The following is a 14,339-nucleotide window of genomic DNA, read 5'->3' on the forward strand; positions in this document are numbered from 1 at the left end:
TTACGTTATGATTGTTCCCACAGGGCTAAGTTGCTTTCTCTTCCGAAAGGTACTTAATAATTTGTTGGAAATTTTTATGCTCTGCTCTCATGTTGCCTTGGGCAAAATGATTAAGGCAGTTTTATAAAACAGCTCCATTTTTAATGATTTCAGTTATAAAGTCTATGGTTTTACCTTTCTCTTTCGTCAGAAAGCTTAGGTAAATATCATAAATCTGGGCCTGTCTGGACCCCAGGATTGGTAGGATGCTGAGATTTCTCTTTCGTAGGCCTCACGGTCTCTGTGCCAGGGATGGAGAAGGCCCTCCACCAGTACACGCTGGAGCCTTCCGAGAAGCCCTTTGACATGAAGTCTATTCCTCTTGCTATGGCTCCCGTGTTCGAGCAGAAAGCAGGTAATGGGAACGCTTAACTGTTAGCTTTTCTACGTGTGAGTAGTTTTACAGCCGTCAAATATGCTGTTATTGTATTTTCTCAAATACTACTTTTGTTTAATTGTCGCTCCTAAGTCTTATGGCACTAAGATGGATGTATTTTTTTTTAAATAGGGTTTTAAATAGTTTCTTCCTGGGGCGCCTGGGTGGCTCAGTTCGTTGAGCGTCCAACTCATGGTCTTGGCTCAGGCCATGGTCTCAGGGTCAGGAGAGCGAGAGTGAGATCGAGCCCCACGCTGGCTCCGCGCTCAGTGGGGGGAGTCTGCTTGAAACATTCCCTCTGCCCCTCCCTATATTTGCATGCGTGCATGCGTGCTCTCTCTCTCTCAGGTAAATAAATCTTTAAAAAAATTTAAAAGTTTCCCCCTGGCTTTTGCATAGAATATGAAGCATGACCCAGATTGAGTGTTTTCTTCTTCTTCTTCTTTTTTTTTTTTTTTTTTTTAAGATTTTATTTATTTATTTGACAGAGATAGAGTCAGCCAGCGAGAGAGGGAACACAAGCAGGGGGAGTGGGAGAGGAAGAAGCAGGCTCCTAGCGGAGGAGCCTGATGTGGGGCTCGATCCCATAACGCCGGGATCACGCCCTGAGCCGAAGGCAGACGCTTTAACCACTGTGCCACCCAGGCGCCCCAAGTGTTTTTCTTCTTTTAATGCTAAGTCTTACAGCCTTTGAAATTAGTGGTCACTGTGTGTCTCAGAACAGTGTTACCTCCCTTTTTGTTTTCTGAAATTAGTAGTCTTCGTTAATTTTGCGACTGGAGGTTTGCTGTGAAAGAATATATGGGACAAAAGCATAAAAAATATTTGCAAAGAATATCTAACTTTAAAACTTGATTATTTCACAAAATACGTTCACTAAATACATTTTAATTTGAGCATCTCCCTAAAAAAGATGACAAAGAACCTACTGGTATGATTTAGGAATAGCTCCTTATATATGTGCTAGAAGTTTCCGCCCTCATTTCTTTCTGTCTGCATTTTTAGCTTGATAGTGGGAGGGAAACTCACTTGATTGCTCATATCTGTCTTTATAGAAATCATGTTTGTAGCCACCAAGCCAGAGAAGTTCGCTCCTTCCAGGCAAGACATTTTCCAAGGTATGATGATTTGATGTGTAGAAGTAATAGTCTTGCATCCCAAGCATTGTAAATATAATGAAGTCCACTACTTTTATTCAAAGTGATTCTCAGTTCAGTACAGGAAATCTTCATATGACTGCTTATCTGTTGTTACAGGTGACAGTTGCCGGGGCTACCTGGAGTCCATGGGACTTTGCAATTTCCAACTGCTAACTTACAGGGAATATTGTCCTTACTCTCTATCTTGGTTAACAGGAAACTCAAATTCTACAAAATTAGGAATTTAGTTTCTTTTTTTTTTTTCCTTTGTAGTAATTCAGTATATAAACTCTCTTAAAAGATTATTTCACTAAAGCTTGGGACATATTAATTGAAACTTCAACTGTGACTAAGGCAGTGGAAATTTAAAACATCTTAGGTACTCAGAGTAATGTCTTTTCCTCTCTCATGTTACTTTTTCCTTATCTCTTTTCTGAAAAGAACAATTGGCTGCCATTCCCGAGTTTATGGACCTAGGACCCTTGTTCAAGTCTTCTGAGCCTGTTCAACTTACGGAAGCAGAGACAGAATATTTTGTCCGTTGTATCAAGCACGTGTTTACCAATCACATCGTGTTCCAGGTGAGGGAAGTGCCGCCATCTGCTCCCGTGGTGGCTCCGTGTGCTCGGGGACGAGTATTGATTCCCCTTCAGTTTATGATTCTAGCTGCTTCCTACTGAGAAGTAACTTGGCCCCATTTCTGGGTGTTTTCCCTAACTCCATAGCTATAGAAATCCCTTCATATGATGGTTAAAATTTAAAAGGACATAAAACTGAAATGTCTGAAGAAGTCAGCCAACATCAAGTATAACCTATTTAAAAATAATCATCTTAGATCTAACATCAGGGTAAATTAAGTGGGTTGTTCCAAGAACTTGGATTTCCATTTGATTCTTAGCTATCAGACTTCTACCATCTTGTTGGGTAGAACTCAGTCTCAGGAAAGAGAAGAAACTGACGAATAAAAGAAACAAAAGGAACTCAAGTCAACCCGTTGCCTCAAGAAAAATCTTCGGAGGAGACCTGCAGGACGGTTCAGAGAGGGAAAGGCTAGTGGATTCCAGAACGGAGTCGTGGGTCATGGGTGGGAAGGGACAACTTGCTTGAGAACAGTCGTTAGCCTTCATAACTTTGCTGCCTGGTGACTTTTCAGTTTGACTGTACCAATACTCTTAACGACCAGCTGCTGGAGAAGGTGACTGTGCAGATGGAGCCGTCGGAGTCCCACGAGGTGCTGTGTTGCCTCCCAGCCCCCAGCCTCGCTTACAATCAGCCAGGAATATGTTACACTCTGGTTCGCCTGCCTGATGATGACTCGACAGCAGGTACGAACCCACAGGAGGGAGGAGAGAGGAGTAAGAATGCGTCACAACTTGAGCTCTTAACTGTCGGGGCAAATCTGTGGTTCTTTTCCAAAATGAAATATGGGTCTTTTCCAAAATGAAATATGACAGTGACGGTATATTTATATTTATAAAAGTATTGCTGCAGAAATATTAATTTTATAACTAAGTGTCTGAGTAGCAATATTTGCTGGACGTTTAATGTTAAAAACTGAACGTATACAATGGTAGCTCAGAAAGGAACAGGCTTCCTGGTGGCACAGTGTGAACCACGAATGAGGGTTCACGTACCTGATGTCTCCTGGGAAGGATGATGGCCTCCTCCTCCCTGATGTTTGTTTCCGGGGCATCCTAAGGACTTGGTATTTAGTAGGTCCATGGCATTTTCAAATAATTGTTTCTGGGGTCTTATAGCACATGGCTGGTGTCTGAGAGTACGTCTCATCCTGGTGAGTGGCTTAGCCAACTTCCGTGTATCCACATCTGAGAAGGGCATTGTAATTCCCTCCTTGACCCATAGGTAGCCTTGAGAGAGGGGCGGGGAGGCCTAGGAAGGAGGGCCGACTGCTAGGACCAGTGGTGTCTACAAATTTGGGGTTTGAGGTCTTGTGACTACCTCTTGTGAATGTCACGTTTCTGTTGTACTTGATTTCTTTTCCCATTTTCCCACCTGAATTCTTCTCTTCCTGCATTCACTCCACATCTTGACACTGTTACCCAGTTTTTACAGAAATAAGCACACATATTGCATTTATGTTTTGAACAATTTTTATTACTAGTACAGGAAAAAACAATTTTTACTACTAGTACACAAAAAAACAATTTTTACTACTGGTACACGAAGAAACAATTTTTACTACTGGTACAGGAAAAAACAAGTTAACAAAATTCACAAATACTGGGGAAAGAAGTTAAAGAGTTACAAGAAATCGTAAAAGTACTAGTAAATAGTTATCCCTGGTCATCATTCAGTTCTGTCTGGGGCTTAACCGGCCTTCTCTTAGCCCCTCTCCCAACTCCCTTTTTAGATGTTGCTTCTGGGAGCCCCTGCCCAATCTCCTCTGTGTTGGACGATAGACCAGGCTACTCACTCTAGCACGAGGTAGATTCAAGTTGGCACCATTGCTGGGTCTGAATCCCAGGTGGTTCCCTCTGGCCCTCGGCGGACCTGCACTTCTCCTCTGCAGCCACTGTGGATCCATAACCCCCTGGGTAGGAAGGCACTTTCCTATCTGGCCTGCAGTATTTCTCCTTCAAGCATCAGGCCATCTGACTTTGACTTTTAATCACCTCCTTTATCCCTTTATGAAGTTTCTCTAGCTCCATCGCCTTTTGGCTTCTCTTTCTCTCCTGGTCTGTTTCCCTCTGGTTACATTTGTCTAAAGTACGTCCACCAGCCACTGATGAAGCTGGCTGTACTCTTAAGTCAACTAGTTTTATTTATTACCCTTGTTCCAAACCAGTGTCAGGGCTCAGTCCTAACATAGCCCTGTGGCTTCAGCCATCATCCTGGGAAACTGCATGGTATCATTTTTTTTTTTTCCCAATAGCCACCTCTCCTTTTTTCAGAATTCCTCCCCTTATTGTACTTCTAAGGTTTCTGTTTTTTTAAGGGATGCCATTACTTTGCAACTTAAAGGGAAGTGAAATGCTGAACTCACTGAAGAATCCAACTCTTCCCAACTGAGAATACTAGCTCCTCCCATTTCCCCAGGTCCCCTTGGATAATTGATAACTCAGGTGCCTCACACCCCAGGGAGTGGTCTTAACAGAATACAAGAAATACAAGTTTACAATATCGAAATACAGAAAACAACAATATCGAAATTACAGAAATTACATTGTACAGGAGAAAACAACCACAACAATAAGAGAAAACGTATCTACCAAGAGAAGAAGCATAGGGAAAGTTTTCTCACCCCTCCTGTCTAAGGAGTTAATTTATTTTTAAAACGTAGATCTTACAAATTAGCCCAGAGGTTTCAACCTTTGGTCTGCTGGCTATGGACTCTTTTGCTTGATGGTTTGTTAGTATTTTGTTTATAAAAATTTGGCACTTGGAGAATTTTGTTTCCTGTTAAATTTTTCAAAGGGTTGTGCTGATTGGCATTAAACTCTCGTTTAGAGTTATAAACTCTTGTCCTTGCATTTTGGAGAAAAGAAATGGAATTTTGTCTCAACACTCGGACCTTTAGAACTTACTTGTTTGTAGTCAATTTATATTTGACTCATCATACACCTGCTTAAAACCAAACTCCTTTCTATTCTTTAGTCTTGGTCAGAAATTCTCACATTTTTAATCTATGGCCAATTCAGAGTCTTTGCTGTGCAAAGAACGGAAGTGAAATACCAGGGCATAGATGGTAATAAGAGTCTTCTACCGCCCCCCCCCTTTTGCATTTTCCCCACTGCAAATACTATTAATTTTTCCAACCACCTGAAGATCTATACATCACTTCTACTAATTGCAAAAACTATATTTTTCATACAACCACGGACGACAAAAGAAATGACACAGATTGCAATTTCTATCAACTTGAACACCGTATATAGCATAAGAGAGAGACAGAGATTTGGGAGATAGATCGGGATCTGGATTTTGACTGCTACATATGGACTGGGTAACTTAGACAGATTATTAATTCTCTGTAAACCTTTTAGGACTGTTATAAGGATGAAATGAAATTAAATAAGATGATTAGCATGGTACCAGACACATAGTAAATACTCAATAAATAGAAGTTGTTATTGCTTCAATTCGAGAACTACCCACTTTCTCCCTTAGCTTCTTTAAAATCAAGTCTTCCACAGTTCACAGGACACACGCCCTCCAACCTCCAAAGAGTTGTTCCAGCAATTATCCCGATCTTGGCTGTATCTTTAAACTTTCTCTCTCCCCCTTACTTTATTTGTGTACAAAAAAACCTAAACCCCATCTGACAACTTTTACCTGAACCCAGCATCGAGATGGCCCCGTAAGTCCTTCCCTCAAGTCACGGGCAGCGTGTGGGAAGAGTTCGCGGCATCACAGACCTCAGCTCAGTGGGTCCTGCTGGTCTTCTGTCCTCCAGCTGCTGCCCCTTTATGCAGAAACGTTTAGAAAAGCTTTCAGGGCAGCATCTTTTCTTAGCGTGCTTTCCCACTCAGCAGCTTCCTTTGCCCTGAGGCTTTCTGGCACTCCCAGATGAGGTGTGCAACATTCTACAAATCTTTCCTCTTGCTGCGCCTCGAGGACGGCCCCTGTCTGTTGAACTCCTTGTCCCACTCCTTATTTAGAAGCACTGGGACCCCTCTATCGCTTGTATTGTGGGACTGTCCGGCCTTAGTGCGTCACACTTCTCATCTCAGAACCACCTCAGCCCCTTTCAGTAACTCACCGAAAAAGTCGGCAATGGACAATGTCCACCCTAAGACCCAGCTGAACAGTAGCGCTGTAGGAGTCTCTGTCTGTCATGAGGGACACTGACGACCACTCGTAACTCATGTCTGCGGCTGAGCTTGACTCTGCCGGCACTTCCTTGACCCCCATTCTCACTTAAGGTACCGCCGGATTCTGATGGGGTCTGAGCCCCCCCACCCCCCCAATCTGTAGTCTCCATTCCATTGTTTGGTGTTTGATACTAATATTCATGACACTGGATGAACTCATGACACTGGATGAACAGCTTCAGTGAACTGAAACAGATCTCAGAGTTTTTTGCTTTTACCCACCTCCAGCCACTCAGTGGGATCCTTATTCATGACCCTCATGAAACTTTGCATTCCTCCAAGCTAAGCACATATTCCGTAATTTTACTCAAATACTAAAAAAGTAGGACAGATAGAACATTACTATTCAACCACCACTTCCTCTGCCTCAACCATGGAATGGTATCAGTCTAGCCTTAGGATCACTGTTCCTCCAGTTTGACCCATTATGAGATTGGCCAAGATTCCCAGTCTCCGATCTCCTTATTCACCGGCTCATTGATCTTGTCACCAATCCGGCTCTCCTCAAATACACTGAAATTTCTAACATTCCCTTCTCGGCTTACTTTCAGCCTGTCTTCCCGTTCTGCTTACATGCTCCCTTGTCACACCATCATCAAGGTACAAATCTGTATTGCTGCCTTTCTTACATGGTAACATCTCTCCAGAAGGCAACATAAACATGGCATATCCACCCATTTCCTCTTCTCCCTTCTTTTGGCCTTAGGAAAAAACCTCTGCTTGTTTGTAGCACTCAGGCTTGGTTCCACTTGGGAACTTCCTCCTTAACCTGTCTCGTGACTCAGAATCCCTCTAATGACTTACACGCATCTTCATCTTTGGACACCGGAAGCACCTGAAGGACCTTGAGGCTCCACCCCATGCATTTCTCTCCAGATGATACTACATTATTCTCCTGGGTCTACCCGCTTCCATGTGATGATCTGAGAGAGTTTGCAGGCAGGTGCCTATCTTCCTACAACAATATATTTTTATATATTTCTCCCAATTTCCTTTATCCCGTTAACGGTGATCAAGTTAACGGGCAGCACTGTGCACCATAACCATCAGAACGTTGCTCAGTAATTCTGAAAATTATTTAAGAAGTATACTGTCAGCTTAATTCCAATTTCATTTTAACCACCTCTCTTTCCATTTTTCCCCTGCTCATTTCCATTGGAAAAACAGTAAATAATAGTGTGTCACCGTCTACCGCATGCGTACTTACCAGCGCTCGGTACGGTGCTCGCAAGGTCCAGTGAACCGCCCTGCAGCACCCGAGCCTTATGCTCGGCTGACCTGCAGCCTGTCCTCTGGAAAGAGTCTGCGCGGTCTGCCGTCCCGTCACGAGCGCTTGCCCGCAGAGAGAACGGCAGCCGCTGACTCTGACATTCGCTAGCGTGCCCCTGCCGTCTGGTCTCAGTACCACACGTGCCTTTCCTCTTGCCCCCAGAGCTGCCGATGTCCCCGGATAGGGAGTTCTTCAGGGCACTGTTCCATTCTCGGTGAGGCCCCGTTACCCGGCCCGAGCGCTTCAGGCGACCAGAGGTTCTCTACTCCTCCACGCACCTAGGCCTTTCTTGACCCATCTGCTCCCGTGACGCGCCCTGCACCCTCGACCACGTTCTCGTGGCTCCAGTGTCTGTCTGTCTCACACGCTGTGTGATGGATCACTGTGCTCACAGACTCTCTGCTCCCTCCTCAGCATCGTGTCTGACTTCGCTACCGCCTGCCGGGCACGTGAAGGAGTCACAGCTCTGTCCTTCACGTGGGCTCCCTCCCTGACCTGCGCTCCCGCACCCTGGGTGACCAGCTGCTTCATGCCCATGTGCTGTACTGAATCCGTCTGCTGCTGAGCTCACCACTAAACCCTCTCTCTTTTCAGCTCTGCCATTTTGGACGAGGTCACTCTTTGGGCTTTTCCCTGACCTTTCATCTTCTCGCCGTCCCCCCTGCACTGACAGGCTTGTCTCCAGCGCTCCAAATGGGCCACCACCTCTACCATCTCGTCCTCCCCTGGCCTCCTCCCCGCTCTCCCACGGTCCTCACCAACTGCGCTCTTCCTCCTGCACGGGCTTCCTCACGCCCTTGTGCCCACACGGGGGACACAGCTCCTGGTCCCTCCACGTCCACTCCCTCCTCTGGACTCTCTGCCACCCTCTCGGCACAGCGCATTCCCTGATCCTCTACAAGCCTCTCCCGCCCTCCCTGCCAGGCACCATCACCTGTCCTTTGTCACTCTTCTCGCCCTGTGGACCCCCCTCTGCTCTCGCACACCCTCCCCCCTGCTGCAGACTGCTCCCCTGCCCCACCTCCAGGGCCCGGCTCTGTGCCCCTCCTGCCTGGCGTCTCGACTGCCTAGCTGGCAAAGGGACTGTCCTGTGACCTGAGCCACCTGACATTCCCCCGGCCACCCTCTGGGAGTCGTCCAGCCGGACTCCGGGGTCTTCCCTGCCGCGCGCTCCCTCCTCCATCCCTCACCCACTGCTCAGCCCAGGTCAGTCGTCTTTGCCTCAGACATCGGGTACCGACCCCGCGCTCCGCCTTCCTCTTCAGGTGTCCTCAGCTAGTCTACACTCCTGCGCACTGACAGGAAGTCCCAGCCTTCACCACCCACCCCCCCCCACACACACATCATACCAGAGGCCTTCTTGGCTACATCCATTTGCTCGCTGTCTGCCTGGGCCGGGGGCCTTCTCCCCACGTCTCACAGCCCTGACTCTGATGCCCACCCCGTCACCTACCCCGGCCCAGGGCTCCCCTGCTCAAGCGTCACCTCTCTGCCCGCCTCCACTCGGCCCCTTCCACCCAGTGATTCTCACCCGAGGACCCATGACCCTCAAGACCGCCTATCAGCATCATCGTCAGGGTGTGTTTTTGTGTTTGCTTTTGTGTGTTTTTGGGTTTGTTTTTGATTTGAGCAGAGCACTGCTCCCCCTCAGATGCTTTGATAGGTCTGCCTTGGGGGCCATGCCCACAGCCCCCCATCGGGTGAAAACCACCCCCCCCATCCTCGGGAAGAATCACTGCAGTGGACGCCCACCCCGACTCCCTGGGCCGCACCCTGCCCTCGCGCACCTCTAGCCACCTGCTTCCATCAGCTGCCATGCACACTTCTCCTCCGAGCCCGGCCCCGCCCCAGCTGTTGGCACGGGCCCGGCTCTCTGCTCTTGGAACCCCGCGTGCCCTTCCATGTTTGCTCTGACGTGTGACGTAACCCAAACCCCAGTGTGCACTAGAGCACTGTTCTCTTCCTGCCCCCCCCACCCCGCCCTGACACCCCAGAGTGGTTGTCTCTTTCCCTAGCTTATCCCTCTTGATATAAGTCAGTGACACCGTCCCCCTGCAGAGCCTCGCCCCTCACGTCCCATGTCCCTCTGCGAGTCCTGCCAAGCCCACCTTCCCTTCCGCCCTTCCTGCAGCTACTCTCCTGTGTCCTCTCCGGGTGGGCTCACCGGTCTTCCCATCTTCTCTAGTCTCTGCTCATCACCCTCACGTCGGATGTGTAATCAGTCCACAAGCTCAGCTTAAAAAGGCGCTTAATCTCTGTACCTGGAGTTTGGCCCATGCCTCCCCACACCCTCCATGTACACCCACTGATCCTAACCCTGCCCTGCCATCAAAGCCAACTCCTGTCACTTAGAGTGACAGGTCCCACCTCCCACCCCGTCCCCTCCGGATCCGTAGTAAAGAGCCTGGCCTCGCCACAACATTCGAGGCTGTAGGAGCAGCCACCGCTACCGCCTCTGTGTTCCCTCGTTCCTCCTGCCACCGGCTGGCCCGCCTCTCGGAGCTTCCCCCGGGAGGCACCTCGGACATGGGCCAGGATGCACTCTCTGCCATCTCCCTCTTCTCTGCTCACCCTGTTGGTGTCCAGCCTGTCTCCCTCTCTCCTTCGTCCCCTGGGTGCCTCCCTTCACCTTGCCTGTCTGAGACGTGGCCCTCCCGTCGCACTGCATCGAGGCCCCATGTGGACATGCCTTCCTGCAGCCTTTCCTCGTGGGCTGCACGTCTTCCCTTTCCCTCCTCAGCCCAGGAAAGAGCACCGGGCCTCTTCTCTAGGACCCGTGCATCTCAAGCTCCCCCAGAGCCTGTCGTGGAGTCCCATTGGGTCCTCCCTTCACCACCGGGGATGTGCTCCCTTCCCGGGACCTGCTCTCAGCTCACACTCTTTCCATCCCCTCAACAGGCCACGTTCTCTCTGAAACCATCTGCTGTCTCACATGTGACCCTTCCACTGGCTCTGACCCGCCCCCCTGCGTGAGGCTCCCTTTTCCCTCACCTCAGCCACCTCACCTTCCTTCTTCTTCTCTCCTCCCTTTCGGTCAAGCCCTTGCCCATGGGACTCTACCCCAGGCCTGCACTTTCAGCTCGTCCACCTCCCCTGCTTCCATTCCTTCTCCACTGGGTCCCCTGATGCACCCAACGCCCTTGCTCTGCACACCCCACTGACATTGTGCAGATCCCCCTTTGCCCTCCAGCCCTCTTGGCCATGGGCTTTGGAGCCCATCCTGTTGCTCTCCATCCCAGGAAGCCTTGCCACCTCTGTTGTCCACCCGATGAAGCCTCTAAAACAAGTGTCCCCAGACCTCACCGCCCCCCCCCACACACACCCCTCTGCTGCTGACATCAGCTTCCTGGGCTAAGCCTAAGGCACTGCACTGGTTGAAAGTCCCTTCTTACCCTCCACTGTACAGTCCCTGCCTCTTGCAAGCCCTGCAGCCCTCCAGCCTCCCTGAGACCGCACGCACAGATTCGGTGGCTGCTACAAACTGTCCCTTCTGCCTTGTGTTACCGCACACGCCTCCCCTCGGTGCATCCTTTCTCCCCACACAGCGGACTCCCAGCATGAGTCCATCCCGAGTCCCTGAAATGACCTGCCAGAGGTCTGTGCCGGCTTTGTCTTCCTGTGCCTTGCTGCCCCTCTTCCTCTGTTTACCTGTCATCGTGGCCCACTTCCCCTCCTGTTCTGAGGGCCCTAGTTTTCAAACACCCGGCCCATGGCATCTCTGCTCTGCTGCTGTCATCGGGCCTGAGGACCACACACGCCGCTCCTCTCCCCACTAAGCCCTGCTGACACCCCCGGTGGGAGCACTTCCGGCCACTGCCCTCTTTTCAACACTGCCCCCCCTTACCGTCCCTGAGCCCCCTGTACATTCGTGAGGTTCTCTGCCCCTGGACTCCTCTGAGCCAGCCTGCACCCCTCCTACTTCCTTCGAGGCCGCTCTCTCTCCCTGCTGGAAGCAGAAGCGCCTCACACAGTGCGTCCTCTGTTTCCTCTCCCACTCTTGTCTTCCAGAAACCTTCTCCTTCATCCTCAGCATCCCGCCCCACTTCCCCTGCCACCTTCCAGTCCTGCCGTGGGTCCGGTCGTCTCTTCCTTCACATCAGCTCTCTTCTGACCTGCCCTCATGCTCTTCGGCGGCCAAGCTCTTGGTCCCCAACCCGCTGTGCTGAACCCATCTGCTGCCCCCAAAATAATCTCCCCTTCTGTGTCTGCCATCCCGGAGACAGTGGTTGCTTCTCTGGACTTCTGTCTGACCTTTTGCTGTCTCCATACACCCTTCGCTGACAGGGCTGACTCCCGCCCTTTAAGTGAGCCTCTACCTTGACCACCTTACCCCCCGCCTTTTACACGGGCTTCCTCACGCCCTTGTGCCCACTCGGTGGACACGGCTCCTGGTCCCTCCACATCCACTCCCTCCTCCGGACTCTCTGCCACCCTCTCGGCACAGCGCATTCCCTGATCCTCTACAAGCCTCTCCCGCCCTCCCTGCCAGGCACCATTACCTGTCCTTTGTCACTCTTCTCGCCCTGTGGACCCCCCTCTGCTCTCGCACACCCTCCCCCCTGCTGCAGACTGCTCCCCTGCCCCACCTCCAGGGCCCGGTTCCGTGCCCCCCCTGCTTGGCGTCTCGACTGCCTACCTGGCAAAGGGACTGTCCTGTGACCTGAGCCACCTGACATTCCCCCGGCCACCCTCTGGGAGTCGTCCAGCCGGACTCCGGGGTCTTCTCTGCCGCGTGCTCCCTCCTCCATCCCTCACCCACCGCTCAGCCCAGGTCAGTCGTCTTTGCCTCAGACATCGGGTACCGACCCCGCGCTCCGCCTTCCTCTTCAGGTGTCCTCAGCTAGTCTGCACTCCTGCGCACTGACAGGAAGTCCCGGCCTTCACCGCCCCCCCCCCCCCACACACACACATCATACCAGAGGCCTTCTTGGCTACATCCATTTGCTCGCTGTCTGCCTGGGCCGGGGGCCTTCTCCCCACGTCTCACAGCCCTGACTCTGATGCCCACCCCGTCACCTACCCCGGCCCAGGGCTCCCCTGCTCAAGCGTCACCTCTCTGCCCGCCTCCACTCGGCCCCTTCCACCCAGTGATTCTCACCCAAGGACCCATGACCCCTAAGACCGCCTATCAGCATCATCGTCCGGGTGTGTTTTTGTGTTTGCTTTTGTGTTTTTTTGGGTTTGTTTTTGCACTGAGCAGAGCACTGCTCCCCCTCAGATGCTTCGATAGGCCTGCCTTGGGGGCTATGCCCACAGCCCCCCGTCGGGTGAAAACCACCCCCCCCATCCTCGGGAAGAATCACTGCAGTGGACGCCCACCCCGACTCCGTGGGCCGCACTCTGCCCTCGCACACCTCTAGCCTCCACCAGTTGTCACTGACACTGTTCCTCAATTTCCCAACATTTCCCCACACTCGGACATTGACCCGGCTCTGTCCTCTTGGAACCACCGCATCCCTTCCATATTTACTCTTTGACACTGGTGTGCCCCGAACGCCAGTGTCCATCTCCTCACACCGCACCCTCACAGCCCTCCCCGCCCCACCCTTTGTGACACAAGGCACTGTAACAGTAGCTTTGGCCCTAGTCTTGTCCTTTCGGTGTTTGCCATTGTCCCTTTCACTAGGTTACCCCTCCCGATTTCAGACCCGTGACGCCGTCCCCCTGCAGAGCCTTGCTCCTGTGGTCCTCATGTCCCTCTATGGCTCCTGCCAAGCCCACTTCCATTCCACCTTTCCTGTAGCTGCTCTCCTTTGTCCTCTCGGGTGGATTCACTGGTCTTTTCTGCCCTCTCCTCAGCCTGTAGTCCTCATCCTCAACCCTGGACCAAAAAGATGGTTTTCTCAGTACCTAGAGCATGGCTCATGTCTCCCCACCCCCACCCCTATGCCCACTGATCCCAACCCTACCCTCCCATAAACCCATGCCACACCCCAACCCAAATACTGTCCCCCAACCCGTCCCCCCTCCCATCACGATCCCCTCCTCCCGCCCGGACCCCATCTCCCACCCCGACCCCACCGGATCCATAGTAGAGCCTGGCCAGAAATTATCCCCTTGCCACAACACTCAAGACTATAGGAGCAGCCACCGCTAGCCAGCCCTTCTCCCCCCTCCTTCCCCATGCCCCCGCCCCCACTGGAGGGCCCCGCACTGGGAACTTCCGTTTGGCACCACTGGGAGCTGCCTGGATTCCTGCCTGTTACCTCCCTCTTCTCCTCGCTCCCCTGTTGGTGTCCATCTCCCATCTCCCTTCCTCCACACTTCATTCTCCATTCCTCCCCCCACCCAGTGCCTCCTGTCCCCTTGCCTGTCTGAGACGTGGCCCTCCCGTCACACTGCATCGAGGCCCCATGTGGACATGCCTTCCTGCAGCCTTTCCTCGTGGCTGCACGTCTTCCCTTTCCCTCCTCAGCCCAGGAAAGAGCACCGGGCCTCTTCTCTAGGACCCGTGCATCTCAAGCTCCCCCAGAGCCTGTAGTCCCATTGGGTCCTCCCTTCACCACCGGGATGTGCTCCCTTCCCGGGACCTGCTCTCAGCTCACACTCTTTCCAACCGCTCAACAGGCCATGTTCTCTCTGAAACCATCTGCTGTCGCTCATCTCGTCCTTCCACTGGCTCTGACCCGCCCGCTGCGTGAGGTTCCCTTTTCCCTAGACTCACCCCACCTCACCTTCCTTCT

The 14,339-nt window shown here is 51.5% G+C and overlaps 2 protein-coding genes across 3 annotated transcripts in view; one reads left to right on the forward strand and one right to left on the reverse strand.

Annotated features, from left to right (window-relative positions):
- Positions 1-14,339, forward strand: part of COPG2 (coat protein complex I subunit gamma 2) — a 115,084-nt gene that overhangs the window by 64,773 nt on the left and 35,972 nt on the right. The window contains exons 17-20 of the mRNA XM_045792633.2: positions 269-394; positions 1,471-1,533; positions 1,996-2,135; positions 2,708-2,879. Coding sequence (XP_045648589.2) covers positions 269-394; positions 1,471-1,533; positions 1,996-2,135; positions 2,708-2,879 — 501 coding nt within the window. The remainder of the gene's footprint in view (positions 1-268; positions 395-1,470; positions 1,534-1,995; positions 2,136-2,707; positions 2,880-14,339) is intronic.
- The window catches only part of MEST (mesoderm specific transcript), a 63,151-nt gene continuing 52,274 nt past the window's right edge, over positions 3,463-14,339 (reverse strand). The window contains exon 13 of one of the 2 annotated variants that reach the window (XR_015723868.1): positions 3,463-5,977. Coding sequence is in view for 1 of the 2 variants with exons in the window: in XM_045792637.2 (XP_045648593.1) it covers positions 5,937-5,977 (41 nt within the window). In the remaining variant the exon portion in view is untranslated. The remainder of the gene's footprint in view (positions 5,978-14,339) is intronic. The other variant, XM_045792637.2, reaches the window with a different exon arrangement.

Source organism: Ursus americanus, chromosome 3 (genome assembly GCF_024610735.1).
Source record: "Ursus americanus isolate L20-20 chromosome 3, mUrsAme1.1.p, whole genome shotgun sequence".
Classification (NCBI taxonomy): Eukaryota; Metazoa; Chordata; class Mammalia; order Carnivora; family Ursidae; genus Ursus; species Ursus americanus.